Source organism: Leptonychotes weddellii, chromosome 16 (genome assembly GCF_054177405.1).
Source record: "Leptonychotes weddellii isolate Sample4059 chromosome 16, ASM5417740v2, whole genome shotgun sequence".
In the NCBI taxonomy this organism is placed as follows: domain Eukaryota; kingdom Metazoa; phylum Chordata; class Mammalia; order Carnivora; family Phocidae; genus Leptonychotes; species Leptonychotes weddellii.
In genome coordinates, this window is record NC_138384.1 from 41966051 (window position 1) to 41984318 (window position 18268).

At 56.3% G+C, this 18268-nt stretch overlaps 1 protein-coding gene across 5 annotated transcripts in view; it reads left to right on the forward strand.

Moving 5' to 3' along the window:
* Positions 1 to 18268, forward strand: part of GRIK5 (glutamate ionotropic receptor kainate type subunit 5) — a 53309-nt gene that overhangs the window by 3867 nt on the left and 31174 nt on the right. For 3 of the 5 annotated variants that reach the window (XM_081806989.1, XM_081806986.1, XM_081806987.1), the window contains exons 2-12: positions 517 to 645; positions 949 to 1113; positions 3892 to 3989; positions 4086 to 4251; positions 6117 to 6295; positions 7685 to 7738; positions 7840 to 8001; positions 9442 to 9594; positions 9992 to 10096; positions 10206 to 10313; positions 16745 to 16948. In XM_081806989.1, the coding sequence (XP_081663115.1) occupies positions 567 to 645; positions 949 to 1113; positions 3892 to 3989; positions 4086 to 4251; positions 6117 to 6295; positions 7685 to 7738; positions 7840 to 8001; positions 9442 to 9594; positions 9992 to 10096; positions 10206 to 10313; positions 16745 to 16948 (1473 nt within the window). In that variant the 5' untranslated portion in view covers positions 517 to 566. Of the gene's footprint in view, positions 1 to 516; positions 646 to 948; positions 1114 to 3891; positions 3990 to 4085; positions 4252 to 6116; positions 6296 to 7684; positions 7739 to 7839; positions 8002 to 9441; positions 9595 to 9991; positions 10097 to 10205; positions 10314 to 16744; positions 16949 to 18268 lie in introns of those variants that run through there. The other 2 variants (XM_081806988.1, XM_081806990.1) reach the window with 2 other exon arrangements.

Genomic DNA, 18268 nt, shown 5'->3' on the forward strand with positions numbered 1-18268 from the left:
TAACTCCCGGATACTCTCCTCTCCAGACCCCGGATGTCCAGGCCTCTCTCCCCGTGGGATTGTGGGAGCCAGGGACGTCAGGAAAGTGGCAAGTGAGGCCTGGGATGGGGTTGCCTAGCAACCACCGCATCCTCTCCAGCCAGTTTCTGTTGCCTAGTAACAGCTGCCTGCCCAGAGACAGGGGCGGGACTGGGTTGGGGGGGGTGGCACTTCCTGGGTTCCTCTTGCAGTGGGGATGGTCCCTGGAATTCTTAACCTGAGATCCCTCCCATTTTGGTAGCTGTGAATGTCCTCCACCCGTGCCTATCTCACTCAGTGCTGGGAGCTCCTTGCTGGTAGTGCTCTCAGGGCCTGAGCTTCCTTCGTGGCAATGCCCTCAGTGTCGTCAGCTTCCGACAAGGGCAGGGCCCTTCAGAGCTCACCCACAATGGCCCAGGGCCTGTGGTCACCAAAGGGCTCTGAGGCCCCCCCATATCAGCAGTCTCCCCGCCCATGGGCGGGGGGCGCTCCCTGCAGGTGGCGAGTGGGGGCCGCGGCAGCTGCGTCCCCATGAGGAGGGGAGGAAGATGCCGGCTGAGCTGCTGCTGCTGCTGATTGTTGCCTTCGCCAGCCCCAGCTGCCAGGTGCTCTCATCACTGCGCATGGGTGAGGCCCTACAGCCCCTGCCCTGCCTCCACAGAGACCCTCCCTGAGCGTGCCAGTCCCTCAGGCCCCGGGGGTCTGGGCTTCAGGTCTCAGCTCCCCTCAGCAACAAGGAAGAGCAGCCCCCTGCTCCTTCTTCCTCCTGGACCCAGCAGTCTAGACCCCCAGCTCTGTCCAACCCTACGTCCAGGAGCCTAGACCCTCTGTCAGCATCCCCACCCCCACCTCAGTGCCCAGGAGTCTAGGACCCCAGCCTCTCCTTTCTCAGGACCCAGAGTCTGGTCCCCAACCCCTGTGTCCCTTCAGCTGCAATCCTGGACGACCAGACGGTGTGCGGCCGAGGTGAGCGTCTGGCCCTGGCTCTGGCCCGGGAGCAGATCAACGGGATCATCGAGGTCCCAGCCAAGGCCCGGGTGGAAGTAGATATCTTTGAGCTTCAGCGGGACAGCCAGTACGAGACCACGGACACCAGTGAGCAGGGCCACAGGGGGTGTGGGGTGAGGCAGGGCCGGCTGGTAGCCCTCAGTCCGTTCCTCAGCTTGCTTGCTTGCTTTCTAGCTTTACCTGCTCCTTCTTTCATGTTCGCTCTGCCTTTCCCTTCCCAGAGATGGTGCTGCTGGGTGTGGGGAGGTGGGGAGAGCGCCAGCCCCAGTTCACCCCTTATAGGAGCTGAGGGCCTCATTTGAAAGATAAGCTGGCCAGGGACATAGTCCCCAGAGCTGAGTAATGACGGGCCTGGGCAGCGAGGCAAGGGAGTCTCAGGGCAGGGACAGCGAAGGCACTCTGGAGAAGGCTAAACTAAAGTTCTGAGCTCTGAAAGTTGAGCAGGATATAGGAGTGGCATTGCTCAAAGTATGCCCTGGAGCCACATAGTAGAGGTGCATAAGTATTTGTTGGATCCTCACAGATTGAGCGAACGTTAATAGGTATCTCTTGAACAGAAATGCTGGGTTTGTACACCTCCAGGAGATGCTGACTTCAGTGTTTTAGCCTGGTTGATTTCCTACAGGCCTTATCAGAGCCTTTGTTATATTCATGTTTGTTTCAAATCAGTGAGAGGAAGAATGGGGTACAGTGTTTCTTGTACTTCTCTGACTGGTGCAGCACAGAACACAAACTGGGAGAAGCTGGGATGGAGGGTGAGGAGGCAGATGGTGTTCCAGGCATATGACTATAGTCTGGAGCTGGAGCGGAGGAGGTGGGTATATGGAGCCAAGGAACAGGGTGTGGGGTTGCACCTGTCCCGACTACCTGGACTTAGGACATGTTTGGAGGGATCGTGAGAGAATTTGGGGCTGAAGTGTGACAGAGCAATGGGAGGTGAGGCTGGGCATGGGTGGATCAGTTCAAGGAGTCCTACAGTGGCAGGCTGAAAGATGCCATCCTCACCTCTAGGCAGAAGGGAGCCATCTATGGGTTTAGGCCAGGGAGCTGGGCTTTTGGAAGGTGAATCTGGAGGCTAGATTTGGGTGATCAGTGAGGAGGGTGTTGCATGCCTGAGTTGAGAGCCCTAAAGTAGGGCAGGGGAGGAGGGGGTCAAAGAGAAGGGGACAGATGTGAGAAAATTTGAGGACAAAAAAGAGACAGGACTTGGTGACTAATTTGCCTATTGAGAGAAGGCTTGAAGGCAAGAATCGTTTCTAAGCATTTGCTTTGTGGAAATGGGGCCTTCACCAATGTGGAAGGCGGAGAAGAATCAAGTTTAGAAGGTAAGGTATTTAGCTATGATGCTTTTAGTTGGATGTGGCAGAAACCCCGCTCAAGCTGCCTTTTTTTTTTTTTTTTAAAGATTTTATTTATTTATTTGACACAGAGAGAAAGACAGCGAGAGAGGGAACACAAGCAGGGGGAGAGGGAGAAGCAGGCTTCCTGCGAAGCAGGGAGCCCGATGCGGGGCTCGATCCCAGGACCCTGGGATCATGACCTGAGCTGAAGGCAGACGCTTAACGACTGAGCCACCCAGGCACCCGCGGACTCAAGCTGCTTTAAGGGAAAAAGAGAACTTATCCGCTCATGGCACTAGAAGGCCTAGGGACTAATTTCAGGCATGGCTTAATCCAGGTTCTCACATTATGTCCAGGATTGTTTTAGGCATGGCTTGATCCAGGTACTCAAATGATGCCTAGGATTGTTTCAGGCATGGCTTGATCCAGGTACTCAAATGATGTCCCAGGGTTGTTTCAGGCATGGCTTGATCCAGGAACTTTAAATGATGTCCTAGGAATCTTTGTGTCTTCATCTGTGGGCCCTGATCTCCTCTAAGTTGGTTTCATTTTCAGGAATACTCTCCCTAATATTCCAGCCCAACAGCTCAGAACTTACATCTTACCAGGATAGCAAACCTAGTCATAATTGTAGCAGAAACCTGGGGAAAGCTCTTGATGGCCTGGTTTGAACCCATCCCCATCTCTGCGCCAATCACTTTGGCCAGGACAGCGTGGTTCTGATACTGGCTCGGGTGCCGGCCAATCCTGGGAAACCTACAGTTCCCCGAGGAGAAGTTAGGGTTTTGCCGTGAGAATGGGTACTGGACAGGCAAAAACAACAGTTTCTATCTCCCAGTGTCGAGATGCGGACGTGTTTAAGGGGAAAGAAATCAGAAGAAAGAGGAGCAAATGAATGCAAGAGAAGAACCATGTTGGGATGTGGGGCAGAGAGGGGCCCTTGGCTGTGGGTTTGGGGTGGAGGGGCTGTGGGTCGTACCCCAGATTGTAGCACGGTTAGAAAGGAGGAGTGAGGGGCACCTGGGTGGCTCAGTCGTTAAGCGTCTGCCTTCGGCTCAGGTCGTGATCCCAGGGTGCTGGGATCGAGCCCCGCATCGGGCTCCCTGCTCGCCGGGAAGCCTGCTTCTCCCTCTCCTACTCCCCCTGCTTGTGTTCCCTCTCTCGCTATGTCTCTCTCTGTCAAATAAATAAATAAAATCTAAAAAAAAAAAAAAAAAAGAAAAAAGAGAAAGGAGGAGTGAGACAGAGGCTGGGGAAGCAGGTGCTAGCTTTGCAGCCAGGAGGCCCCCGCTCTTTCCTTTTTGTCCTTCCTTTGTTTCTCTCTTGATCTGACCCACCCCTCTTGCCATTTCTCCCCATCTCTCTCTGTCTTCTCCAATGCAGTGGGTGGGGTCGGGGATTGGGCCTCTGGGTCTGGAGTGGCCAAGGGGGATCGGGCAGCTCCAAGCGTCAGAGGTGCTCCCGGGCCAGGTGGGGGATGAAAGGAGGGCCCCTGACTGCCGTTTGTCTCCCCCACCCCTTGCAGTGTGTCAGATCCTGCCCAAGGGGGTCGTGTCTGTCCTGGGGCCCTCCTCCAGCCCTGCGTCTGCCTCCACCGTGAGCCATATCTGTGGGGAGAAGGAGGTGAGCCGAGTGCGGGGCAGGGTAGGGGTGGGTCCCTGGGAGGCGAGGCTGGGGAGGCAGCAACAGGGCAGAAGCAAAGGCTCCTTCTCTGTCCAGATCCCCCACATCAAGGTGGGTCCCGAGGAGACACCCCGCCTGCAGTACCTACGCTTCGCGTCCGTCAGCCTGTACCCCAGTAACGAGGACGTCAGCCTGGCGGTCTCCCGCATCCTCAAGTCCTTCAACTACCCCTCGGCCAGCCTCATCTGCGCCAAGGCCGAGTGTGAGGGAGAACTGGATGTTTTGTTTTTATTCCCCCAAATTCCCCTGCCCAAGAGCTCTAGTCTCCCACACGGCACAAGCTCCCCTCGTCCCCTACCATCCTTCCCCCTCAGGAACCCAGACCCGCCCACCTCCCTAAAGAGATCATTTGGTCAGCAGCTAGTGACTGGCACCTGTGTGCAAGGCCCCTGCTAGGCCCCGGTGGGTGCGCACTAGGTGTGGTCCCTGAGGTCACTCCAGGGCCAGTGGGGGACACGGCAGCCAAGCAGCTGTGACGCAGAGTGATCCATGTCAGTGGCCCTGTGGGGCACTGTCGGAGAACACAGAAGGGAATCCTACCCGGGTCTAGAAGCCTCAGAGCCCGTGTCGCCGAGAAAGGGGCCTCTGAGTGGGACCTAAAGGTTGGGGGGAGTTGGGGTCAGGGAGAAGGGGGGGTGTGTGGCAGGGCAGAGGCTGTGGGTCCGGGGGAGTGCGGCCCCTGTGAGAGGCTCAAGGAAGCTCCCGGCAAGCCCGGTGCCCGAGTGTGGGAGCCATGAAGCAGCACGTGCAGGAGGCACGCTCATCTGGGGCCTTGTGTGTTGGCCTTGTGGCCCTGGAAGGTTCCCACAAAGGGTGGGGCAGGGGACACGGCCGGGTGCACCGCAGCAAGAGCCCTGACCCCAGCACAGAGAACGGACTGGAGGGGCCACAGGGTGTGGCCGGGAGGCCGGCGACAGGCAGGGTGAGGCGATGCTGCTTAGCTGTCGGGCGGTGGCAGTGGGCTCGAGAGGGGCCACGAGGGGTTTGGGGAGAGTCCTGAGGGAAAAGGGAGAGGTGCCGCACAGATGGTGACGGGGTTCTGCCCGAGAAGCAGGGAGCAGTCAGGTCGAGGTGCACGTCGGGGTCGAGGCGTCTTTGTGGCCATCAAGTGGAGGTGTCCGGTAGGCCCGTGGCTTTGTGGGTGTGCAGGTGGGGGGGGGCATGCTCAGTAACCTCCAGGAGAAATCGTCTTTCCGAAGGTATTTAAGGAATGCCTGCCAAGACTTTGTTCTTGGTATTGGAGATAGAGCAGTGCGGGCTCCAGCCAGGCCAGGACCCCCCCCCCCCCGCATGCCAAGGCTTTCTGTGAGAGGAGCTAGGAAGTAGGAAGGCGGTGCTATCCCAAGTAGAATGGTGACCACCTCTTTGAGGAGGTGACGAGGAGGTGAGGGAGGGAGCTGTGCGGGCATCTGGGTCAAGAGGGAGCAGCTAGCACAGAGGCCACAGGACAAGAGCGTGGCCTAGGTGTGTGCAAGACAAGACAGAGAAGGCAGGGGGAGTGGGGCCCAGAAGTTGTGAGGACTTGGGCCTCTGCTCGGAAGGAGCCAGAAGCCATGAGAGGGTTTGGGCACAAGGAGGAGCACCTCTGCTTTACTTGCTTGTGGCCGCTGTGAAGGGGACAGACTCGGGGTGGGGGGAGGTGTGGCTGTCGTAGCGGGCGAGGGAAGGCAGTGGGTTCAGGTCAGGGTGGTTGCGGGGGCCGGCACCCTGGGCTCTGCCGAGTTCTGCAGGTGGAGCCTGGGCCTGTTTGGTGTGGGTGAGAGAGAGCGTGGGGAGGCTGGGCTGCCATCAGGGTTTGGGCCTGAGCCCCAGGCAGGCTGCTGGTGGCTTGGGCAACAGGAGTGGAATGTGGCTTGCACGAGCCAACGTGAAATCCCCGTCACACGTCCCAGGGGGGCAGAAAGGTGGCAGGAGACAGTTGCGTGGAGGTTGAGCAGGGGGTCCCAGGGCCCAGAACCCCCAAGAGAGCTACCGCGCTCTGGGCAGTGTGGCCCTCGTCCTCTCCCAGGCTCCCCTACGCTGGGCAATTCCCATGGAACTCTGACCCGGGCCCTCCGGCTCCCCCAGGCCTGTTGCGGTTGGAGGAGCTGGTGCGTGGCTTCCTCATCTCCAAGGAGACGCTGTCGGTGAGGATGCTGGACGATAGCCGGGACCCCACACCGCTGCTCAAGGAGATCCGGGATGACAAGGTGTCCACCATCATCATTGACGCCAACGCGTCTATCTCCCACCTTATCCTCCGTAAGGTGGGTCCCCCGGTCTCTGATTCCCTACAGGGTTGGGGTGGAAATGTGGCGTGATAGCAAGTCACCCTGTGCCCATGTGCCTCAGTGGTCCCGTGGGATGTGGAGACCTGCTTCCTACGTGCAGACGATTAGCTCGGCTGCTTCCCGGTTGCACCCCTGGTCGGGCCCTGGAGAGTTCCCTCCCCTCTCTGCACAGTTTCTGCCTCGGTGGGTCACTGCGGTGGGAGCTCCCCATGATCTTCACTGAGTACCTATCCTGCTGCGTGGAGGCACTTGAATTTGGCTCCCACCCACCGTGTGGGGTGGGTGTGATAATCATTTTGTGGCCGAAGGAGCTGGGGTTCTGGGGGGGGATGGGCTGGCTCAAGGGCACCCAGATGGGGTATAGTGCCGGGACCTTCCCCCGCCGGCCCGCCACATGCCCTCCAGCGGTGACCCATATTCATTCATCATTCATTGCGTCCCTGCTCTTAATTCATCCTCGTAATCTGATCTGTATTATTTATTTTTCTCCAGTTTTTTTGTTTTGTTTTTTTAATTAAAACCATGTGTCACTGCTGATCATAGCGTAAAGGAAATGGGTGGACAGAATCCACAGGGCCCTTGAGGCAGGAAAGCTTAGAGAGAGGATTTTGGGCTCGGGAGGGAGGCGGGCCGGGGCTGGAGTCCCGTGAACCTAGTGACCAGCGGTCACTTTCCTCTCGAGCCTGCACTTCCCTGACCCTCATGATGACGACTCCTAACCCTCAGGCAACGCAGGCTGGGGTGCTGTTTACCGTTCTAATGACTGTAGTGGGACGGAGTTCCACACCCCTCGTAGGGAGAGGCCTTCTCCTTTTGTCCTCCTCAAGGACTGTGAAGAAGGGGGCTCCAAACTTGAATTTTGAGATTCCAGCTGAAGCCTTGCAAAGTGCTCTTAAAGATTGTGGGGAGGGCGGGGGGTTATCTGGCCTATGACCAGGCTGAGCCGCATACAGTAGCAGCCCACACTCGGCTTTGGGGCAGCACGGGGAGGTTAAGGCTCAGGGTACCCTCCCAGCCTGCCCTGTTTCTAAGGCATCCCTTTGCCCACCTGTGTCCAGAAGGCTATGTTGTGAGTGCCCTAAAGAGGGATGAGGGCATCTGAGGTTGCCATTTTCTCCTCCACCGAGACCTTCATCCCACCTGGGGCACCGGTCCACGCAGCACGACATCAGGGACCGAGGTCTTCCTCTGCCCCCACGCATCCTCTTCTCCCTGTCTCTGTCTCGGGGTGTCTCTTACTGCGTTTCCCACGGGTGTCTTCACTAGGCCTGTCTCTAAATCTCTCTTCCTCTCTCGGCATCTTCTCGGCTCTGCCCGTGGGTCTCCACCTCTCCCGCCACCTCCGCACTGCCCCGTGTCCTCCAGGCCTCAGAGCTGGGGATGACCTCAGCATTTTACAAGTACATCCTCACCACCATGGTGCGTACCCCATCTAGCCCCTCCGGTCCCCACACCCCTCCCGTGGTGTCTGCCCTGCGTGGGGCCCGGCCCCAGGCCTCACCTCTTCCTCTCGGCCCCAGGACTTTCCCATCCTGCACCTGGACGGGATCGTGGAGGACACCTCCAACATCCTGGGCTTCTCCATGTTCAACACCTCACATCCCTTCTACCCCGAGTTTGTGCGCAGCCTCAACATGTCCTGGAGGGAGAACTGTGAAGTCAGCACTTACCCAGGTCCTGCGGTGAGCACTCGCCCTCCTCCCGGGCACACAGACACTTCTGCGGGCCCCCTCAGACCTTGAGCAGATGGTGCTCAGAGCCCTCTGGCGCCCCCATTCGCTTCCCGAGTACAGGCTGCGACGCCTCCCGTGCCACCTCCCATGCTGCCCCGGCCACACGCCTACCCCAGGGCCTTTGCACTTGCTCCTACTGCTGCTTCACCTGTACTTTCCCAGAGAACTAGTGACTCACTCCCTCGTTGCCAAGTCAGTGCTCCAATGTTCCCTCAGTGATAAGATCTTCCTTGGTCCCCCATCTTAAAAAAGAGAAACTCCCCAGTCTTTAGCTCCCTTCCCTACTGAATTTTTCTCCATAGCACCCGTCCTTGCATATCTAATCACCACAGCAGTTGCGCTATGGTTTGCTTAGGCATAGATATAGGTAGATAGACTAAGTTCCACGAGGGCAGGGGTTTCTTTCTGCTTTGTTCACCATTGTATCCCCAACATCGAAATCAGCCTGGCTCAGGGTAGGGGTCCAATAATAGATGTTGAATGAATGCAGACATACCAAAGATGCATACTTACGTGTATCTGTTCCCAGACACATAGTCGTATGCCAAGACACGGAGGCACTCTTCCTGAGCAGACACACATGCGGTCACGGAGCCGGGCCGTCGGGCGTCACAGACCTACCTGGGCAGAGGCGCTTTCGTGTGCACCCCTGCACCTGTCTCCACAACACAGCCCTTCCGACCCTCACACCAAGCCAGCGGAGACGCACTCTCGAAAACACACGCGCACAGACGCCCAGGTGTATCACTCACTCACTGTACGCCGGGCGGTTTTGAGCTCGTGCGTGTGTTGCATTGTCTGATCCCCACACGAGATCGTGGAGGCAGAGGGTACAATTATCCCCATTTTACAGGGAAGGAAACCAAGGTGGAAATAGGAGAGTCAGGCCTCCAGCTCAGGGCTGCCTGCTGCCCAGGCCCAGGCTCACAACCGTGATGCTCACCTGCCTCCTAAATCCCTAGATGCCACACCCCCTCTCTGTATAGATAGTTGTGTGTGTCCAGCCTGCATGCATGAGCCCCCCTCCCGCAATCAGGCCCTCTTCCCGCACCTGCATCAGCCTCGCAGACACAGATGCCGGGACACGCCCTCAGGCCCACGGACACCTCCGTGTGGAGGTGACCCAGCTGGCCGTCCAGGCAAACCCTCTCTGACGTGCCCGTCCCCCAAACAGGTGCGTGGCTGCGTGACTCGGGGAGAGCTGCTCCCACAGAGGCATGGGCAGCACGCACGTTGTTCCCACTGCCACCTGATTTCCCTCAGAAAGGCCCCCAGAGACCCGTCCTCACTGCCCGCCGGCTTGATTCCACGTTCCTGGAGGGACGGGCGCTGTCTGAGGGCTTTGGGGCGCCCTGGCTAAGCTGCCTCTTCCCCATCCTGTCCCCTCAGCTGTCGGCGGCCCTGATGTTTGACGCCGTGCACGTGGTGGTGAGCGCCGTCCGGGAGCTGAACCGTAGCCAAGAGATCGGCGTGAAGCCACTGGCCTGTACGTCAGCCAACATTTGGCCCCACGGGACCAGCCTGATGAACTACCTGCGCATGGTGAGCTGGGAGCGGGGTGGGCCGAGGGGGCAGGGCCGTCCGTCTCAGGCCGGGGCACTCACTGTGTCCACCCTGTGGCCCCTCTGCCCTCTCCCCGCCGCTGCTACCAACCCCACCCCCTCCTGCTTTCTCTGGACCTCTTCCTCCTCCTTTCCGCGGCCCCTCCCCTCCTGGCCTTCCTCTGCCTGTCTGCACTGCCCTCTCCCTGCTGCTTCGCCCCACCTCCCTTCTTTTGCTGGCACATTGTCTTTCTCTTTTAACTGTGGTCCTCCCTGGTCCCTCTCCCTCTCTTGTTTGTCTCTTCCTTCTCTGTCTCCTCCCCTCTGGGCCTCTCCCTCCTGTGCCTCTGGGCCCCCTGCCACCCCCGCCCCCCTCTGCCCGCCTCCCACCCTGCCAGGTAGAGTATGATGGGCTGACTGGGAGGGTCGAGTTCAACAGCAAAGGGCAGAGGACCAACTACACCCTGCGCATCCTGGAGAAGTCCCGGCAGGGCCACCGCGAGGTGAGCAGGCCTGGGGGAACATCCAGAGTCCCGATACGGTGGGGGCAGGCCTAGCAGGCCGAGGGGTCTTCAGGCCGGGCTCGTGCTGATGGACCCTTCTCTGTCCCAGATCGGGGTATGGTACTCTAACCGGACCCTGGCCATGAATGCCACCACCCTGGACATCAACCTGTCGCAGACGCTGGCCAACAAGACGTTGGTGGTCACGACCATTCTGGTGAGTGGCGCTTGGGGGGGCCGGGCAGTGGGTGGAAGGGCCTTTCCTGAGCAGTGCCCCAGTCCAGTCCTGGTGAGGGGGATGCCTCAGCTCACGCAGCACACAGACCAGCAGGGAATGTGACCCGTGCACCCAGCAACTCCTGATTGTGGCCAGGGTGTCAGCAGCCTCATTGCCACTGGAAGAGGGAGGGCACAGGCTCTGCCAACTGGCTGTCACACGGCAGATATGGCAATGACTGGTGTCACGGGGAGCCCATGGGGCCACACAGGCAGGGCGCCTCCCACAGTGTCTGGTCCAGGGTAGACCCCCGAAAATCACCATCACTAGAGTAGTCATTTGGCCACACTTGCCACCTGAGGGTGTTGACACGTGACCACTTCATGTCCATCTTAAAGCTGTGGAAAGCAGGGCTCTGAGAGGTGAGGCATCTTGCCCCAGGTCATGTCCCTGAGGCTCCAGAGCCTGAGCCGTGGCCGCTGTTCTCTGCACCCGCAGTCCCTTCAAACTTGAACTTGAGCACCAGCCAGGGACGCAGTCCTGGAGCCCCTGTGTGTGCTGCTCCTGCAGTTAAGCAGGTCTGAGACCAGGGGGCCTTCGTGCAGCAGCAAACACACATGGAGCGCCCCATTCTGCACCAGCCACCGTGCTGGGCCCTTTCCAGGTGCTGCTCTATAAACCTGCCAGCCACTCCACGAGGCTTGTCTTATTTTCCTCATTTCGAAGGCTAGGAAACAGGTCACAGGGCGAATCCCGGCTGGAGCCGAGGGACATGCTCGGAGTCTGTGCTCTCTACCCCTGCACCCTGCCGCCTCCCACCTGGCACAACGGGCCGCTGGGAGGTCAGGAGGGGGGTGATGCACAGGACCTGGTGAGCAGGAGGCTGCCCAGAGCAGCTGGGCCCGGAGGCCGGTGCGCCAGGCAGCCGCGCCCTGCCGAACAGCCAAGTGCCCAGCGTGCTGGCAGCCGCTGTCTGTGGGAGCCCCCCAGTGAGTGTGGGAGCCGCGCCGGCTCACAGCTGTGGATGCTGAGGTTAGAGGGGATTACTACAGGTGTCACAGGATGCCAGAGGCTGTTCTCTTAGTCCCCGAGGAGCTCCCCATTGAGCGTGGACCTCGTGTCCCTCTGGAGAAGGGCCAGTGAGCCTGCTGGGGAGGGCCAGATGGCCTGCAGACGGGAAACCAGACGCTTCATAACAGCCTCCCCGAGGGGCCCCGAGGGCCAGGCCGGGCTGGCTGGGAGAAGTCACACCTCCATGCCTGTGGCAGTGGCCAGACCAAGAAGTTTCCTGGGGCCAAAAGAGGTGGGGTCCTCGGTGGGGAGCAGGGACAGAGGTCAGGGAGGGGATGTCAGGAGAGACGAGCCATGACCCTGGAGGCTTCATCTCCTCCTCACACCTGTCTCGCCTTTTACCCAAGGCCCGTGAGCCAGTGTGGTTCTCTTTCTGACATTCATTGCTCTTTGGATGGATGGATTCATTCACTCATTCATTCATTCATTCCACAAATATTTACTGAAGCCGCTGTGCACCAGGCCTAACCCAAACGCTGGATACATGTGAATAGTCACAGATGGCCTTCTGGTTTCCTTACTCTTGAGTGGCACCGGGGGAGGGGATGCCAGTCTGATGGAGGACATCGACCTGGACACAATCATTCCAATACAAGGTAATGAGGGACTGACTCAGCTTTAGAAGGTTTGAGGAAGGCTTCACAAAGGAGATGGCATTAGACAGGGCTTTAGAAGCTGTGCAGGAGTTGGGTGTACAGAGAAGGAAGGGCCGGACATGCCAAGAAGCATGAGCTTTAAGAGCAGGGGCCTTAGAAGATGTTTGCCAGACTGGATGTGGAGGGAGCGGCCTCATCTGCACAGCTGGACATACCCACTCGTTCACTGATGTTTTCTGACTCGGATTTGTGGGCAGGGCCCTCGTCGGGCATTTGGGGATTCTGGCATGAGTCAAACTGGGTGCCTGGGACAAGAGGCGGTCAGGCTTTGCCTTCTTCCCTACTCTGTCCAAGGGGCCTAGAACAGTGCCTGGCACCTAGCAAGCACAGAGGGTGGTAAGTGCTGTGGCCCAGCTCTGTGGCCCAGAGGCTGCGGGGCTGCAGAGGGGGGAGGGTCTCTGGAGGATGCAGTTACCCTTTCCCTGAGGCTTTGGAGAGTGTTGAGCAGGAAGGGGCAGGGTCAGACCTAGATGTGAGAAAAGCTCCAGAGAGGAGAAGTGCTCCAGGTCGGGAGGTGAGGCCTGAGCTTATAGGGGCTGTAGGAAGAGGGAATGGAAGCTGATGTGGGTGTTGAGGCCGGCAGAGAGGCTGGGAGTGAGAGCGCAGGGGGAGGTCCGAGATGGGGGAAGGGTGAGGCTATCTCTGGGGTGGAGCTCACTGGTCTGGAGCCGAAAGGGTGGCTGGGACCAAGATTGACAGAGGCCCACAAGGAAGCTAGGGTGCAAAAGAAGGCCCACGGAGGCAAGGCTGTGTGGGTCCTTCCCTCAGCCTCCAGCCCTGCTCCCTCCTGCAGAGGTTTCCCAGAACACTCCGTGGTCCCCGTGATTGTCTTCATCACACTGGGACTTCTCATCCTTCTCTTTGGTGACTCTGGGGTTGGCCGGACCTCGCTCTCCTCATGACTTTGCCCCCTACCACTTCAGCTGGACTTTACCTTCATCTGTAAAATCCCATCTTGAAGGGCTGTGGGGGGATCGCATGAGGTAAGAAAGCCACCTGGCCTCCCAGCACGGAAGGCATGCTCTCCTGAGCTCGCATCCTGGATAAACTAGCACCACCGTGGCCGACGTCTCAGTGCTGGGCCGGGCCCTCTGCTTATGTCTTCCGGTCTTCCCAGCCGCCCTGAGCTTGGTACCCGGACGACCCCACAGACGAACCACATTGTGCTTCTCATTTGCATTTCCCGAACAGGGAAGTCGACCACCTTTTTTGCTTTATTGGCCATTTGACACTCTTCTTTTGGGAAGTCCTCTGTTTGAGTTTTTTTTTTTTTATTATTGAAAAAAATTGGGACATAGGACCTTTTTATCGATTTATGAGTTATTAATATATTCTGGATACAGTCGTCACTGGATATATGTCTTGCAGATACCTTGTGCTTTGTGGCTTGCTTCTGCACTCCCAATCTTTTGATGAAAAGATTTCTAATTTTACTAAAGTCCATTTTATCCATGATTTTTTTCCTTTTTTGATTAATGCTTTTAGAATTTAAGAAGTTTTCGCCTACCCCAAGATCACGAAGTCTTCTATTTGTTTTCGAAAAACTTAATCGTACCTTTTACAGTGAGATCTACCATCCACTTGGAATTGATTTTGATGTACCATGTGAGGTAGGGGGACAGGGCACATTTATTTCACATGGACATTTTTTTTTTAAGATTTTATTTTTAAGTAATCTCTATGCCCAGTGTGGGACTCGAACTCATGACCCCAAGATCAAGAGTCACATGCTCTTCCAACTGAGCCAGACAGGCACCCCCCAGCCCCCCAAGCTCTCTGTTCTATTATCGATTTGTCTGTCTTTGCTCTAATACCACATTGTCTCAAATACCATAGCTTTAAACTAAGTAGTAATACCTCATAGGGTCAATCCTCCAATTTCTTCTTTAGGATTGCTCTGGCTCTTCCTGACCATTCATGTTTCTGTATACACTTACATACCCTGCTTCAAAAATTTTTTAAGTATTTTAATATTTAATATTAAAAGTTTTAATTAAAAAAATTCATCACATTGGGGGAGACACAGAAGTTAACACAAACTTACATAAAATAGATTTCAAAGTACTCCTTCCCCTCCAGGCACCCATTTTTTTTCCTCAGAGGCCACATCCTTGCAGAAACATCTATGTATATATACAAGCACATCCTCGCTTTTTCCTTCACAAAGAGTAGCATATTGTACACGTTGTTCTGTAGCTTGGTTTTTTTTTTTTCTTTCTTTTTCCTCTTAATATATCCGATAGAACTTATTTTAGGAGTTGCCTAGGAGTCTTTGATGACATCAATAATCTTTTTAACCTGTCCCAAATTAGGCAGTTTCAGTCTTTGTTCCCGCTAGGAGCCATCCTGCCATGATTCCGTTGGGCGTACATTTTGCGTACAGATGCATAGCCATTTGTGGGCTGGATTCTTAGAATCAGACTTAGCACCAGCCCACTGTCTGTCTGCGGTACTTCCGCAGAAGACTCTCTCAATAAGTCGGAAAACCCTGGATGAGAGGCTCCGTCAGACCCTTGGTTCCGATGGTCTGGGGCCATCATTGTTCTCTGATCTTGAATTCTGTTCGTGGGCCCCAGTCCCTATTTCTGCCTCAATAAGCTCAGACCCCAATGCTGAGGCCTTGAACCTAAACCCACAACCCAAGTGCCTCAGCCTTGGACTTGGAGATCAGCTGGGCCTTGGTGGAAGGACCAAGGGCTTCACAGTGCACAGCAGCTGCGTTTGGAGTCCCAGCTTTGTCCCATCTCCCCTCGCCATTGCCCTGCTTCCACTGTGTGGCCTCAGACGAGATGCTTGACCTCCCTGAGCTTTGGTTCCCTGCTTGGTATGTGGAGAGAGCTTGGGGGGGGGGGGGCAGGCCTTCCAGCTCTAACACTGGTGCCTGTCTAGAGAAGTCTTGATTTTTGATTCTCCAGCTTTGATACCCGGCCTGGGTCCCTGTCTGTCTGGTTTCTCATGCATCGCTCTTGGATTCTGTCTACTTGAGGTCCATCAGCACAGGGCCTCAGAGCAGAGCTTTGGAGTAAGCCCAGCTTGTCCACCTCAGCCACTTACGGCTTCACTTCTCGGGACCTCGGTGTCCTCATCTCTGAAACAGGGGTAATAATACCGACCTCCCACACTGACAGAATAGCTGTCACACAGCAAGCCTACAAGAAATGCTAGCTACTGATGCTATTATTAGCATCATCTCACATTCCTACTCCCCGTTCCACAGTTTGGGGCTTGGAAAGGCGGCTTGGTGGAGAGAGAGAAGCACTCACTGACTTCCCTCCATCCCACTACCCCTCAGCTGTGGGGTTTGGTGCTGTCCACGAATCCACAGCCTATACTGAGACTTGGCCTCACCGTACCTGTCACTGGGGAACAAATCACCTCACTTGACCTCCATGAGCCTCAGTTTCCACATGCGTAAAATGAGTCTGATAATGCCTCTGGTGTAGGGTCACCTGCCAGGAGTTAAAGGGATCTGTTCGAGGGGCAGAGTGGGGGTCTGGCACTCAGCAGGTACTCAGTGCATGGCCACCATTGTGGATATTCTTGCCAGAACCCTCCCCGCTGTGTCCTAGGTCCTGACTTCCTTTGTTCCTCAGTCCGAAGTGACACTATACAAACACCCATTTAGACAATAACTGTGTCAAGATTAAGACTCCCTTTTGTTGACATCAACTTCATAATGCCTCATCTTACTAACCCTTTGGCACATTTTCCCTGCTTTTGTGCTCATTTGGTGCATTGGGGGTCAGTAAGGTTTGCTGGAACCCCTCAGAAATAAGCATCAGGGTAGCAAACCCATACGGAGTCTGAGGTGTTTGTTTAGTCTGCAAAGCATTACCAGAATCCGTATTAGAATGTGAATTGTTGTTAACCTTTATAATCAGAACATTTTGCAAAACAGCCGAGGATTCCAGAATTCTTGACGTCGGGCCATCTGGCATCTCAGTCCTGCTTCCCTCATAGTGGTGTCGGCTGGCACTCAATCCTGGTGGGGCAGACCCTGTGATCCCTTGCTAGCTCATCAAGTCAGTTCAGTGGGTGCTACTGGTCGTGTAGAAAAGTGAAGTAGAGGGGCGCCTGGCTGGCTCAGTCTGTAGAACATGTGACTCTTGATCTCGGGATTGTGAGTTCGAGCCCCATGTTGAGTGTAGAGATTACTTAAAAATAAAATCTTTTAATAAAAAAATTAAAAAAAATAAAATTAAATCTTTAAAAAAAAAAAAAGTGAAGTAGAGCAGGACAGAAAACAATCAGGGTCTGCTGCCTTTAATCCCTAAGAGTAAGGACTCTTGAGGAACAAAGTCTATTTAAGTGCATGCGTGCAGATGACTTGCGTTGCAAAGTAAAATGTGTATCTTACTATGGATCATGGTCAGAAATTTGAAAGCCCCTACTCCAGTTTGGCATAATCTCCCTCTGTGTGATTTACTCTTAGGTTACTCGCCTCCCTGGTAGGCATTTGAGTTTGAGACAACAGAGCATCAGGTTGGCTGGCAGAGACGAAAACAGCTTCCAGTGATCTGTGCAGGGGGGGGGGGGCTCTGGAGACCGCGTCCAGCAGCTTCCAGGCCTACCCCCCACTCTGAGCATCTGTAGGCAAGGAACGGATGCAGTGACTCTGTCCCACGTGGAGGCAGATTCACGATCTGCTCCCCAAGCAGCCCCTAGCTGCCCAGTCTCTGACCTCGCTTCTCTGCTGCTTCCCAGGAGAACCCATACGTCATGCGCCGGCCGAACTTCCAGGCCCTGTCTGGGAACGAGCGTTTCGAGGGCTTCTGCGTGGACATGCTGCGAGAGCTGGCCGAGCTCCTGCGCTTCCGTTACCGTCTGCGGCTGGTGGAGGATGGGCTGTACGGGGCGCCGGAGCCCAACGGCTCTTGGACAGGCATGGTCGGCGAGCTCATCAACCGGGTACGGCTGGGCCGGGTCTGGGGGAGGGGCTGTGGCCCAGGTGGGCGTGGGGAGGCCCGCAGGCAAGCAGCCCGCGGCGCTTCAAATAGCCTGGCACATAACAGGTGCTGTGTGTTCCTGGGCCTGGTGAACGCCGCGGGGCCGGCTCAGGGCGGGGGGACGAGAGACGACGCCTCACCTCCTGTGTCCTGCTTTGCCACATGCTCTCCTAGCATTCCCTTGGCTCAGCTGGTGCTCAGGGAGTTTTTGGGTGGACGAAGACACGGAGTTAGAATTGGACAGAGACTGTGAAGGTGGCAAGAGGCTTCCTGTTGGTGGCAGGGCTGGGCCGGGAGGACGGGGATGGCGCTCGCTTGTGCCCTGTGGCCGGCACCCACCAGGAGGGCCTGGCATATTGCCGACAACGAGGCTACCTGTTGAACTCACAAGTCCGCTCACTCAGACAGTGTTGATTGAGCACTGTCTGTGTGCCTTGCTCCATGCTGGGCATAGGATAGAATGGTGAGCACAGTGGACCTGGACTGTGCTCTCAAAAGGTTAGGGTGTCCTTAGGATGCCAGAAAGCAAATGACCACAAGATACCCTTCAGGGCTGTGATGGGGGAAACTCCGAGGAGGGACCCAGAGGAGGCTCCCGACCCAGCCAGTCCAGGGAGGACTTCCCAGGAGAGGTGACCCCCAAATAGATTCCCAAAGGGTGTGAAGGAGTCAGCAAGGTGAAGGGGGTATGGGAGCAGGAGAATGTGTTCAGAGCAGAGTAAATGGCATTTACAGAAGGGGAGTCAGGGCGAGAGAGAGAGAGAGGGGTGCCCTGGAAGGGCCCTGATAGTGGGTGGGATTTGGATGAAGGGGAAGGAGGGAGAGAGGCAGGGGTGTGGGAGGTGGGAGGTGAGGGTGGTGTGGAAAAAATATTTTGGAGTCAGACCAGTCTGGGTTTGAATGCTCAGGTGAGTTGTTTCTCTTTCCTTTACCTGTCTTTTCTCCTCCGTTGCATGGGGATAATGATGCCTCTCAGGTCTGTCCTGAGGGTTTCAGGGAACAGGGACAGTGCCACCCATGTTGCTTGTCAGAGGCAGGGGATCTCAACATGCAGTCCCTCTTTTTATTCCAGGCAGGAGAAACCATGTGGGCAAGGGCCTGGAGGGAGGGCCGTGCCAGGGGAGATACACAGGCCCTAGCCAACCAGGGACCTAGGGCCACGAACATTCAGGGAAGCCTTGACCTTGGACTTGGCTGAGGGCATCAAGGATCCTCACTCTCTTGTCTCTTCCATCCCAGAATTCACTGCATCCAAGCCCAGGAATGTCACCAGGGTAGACTT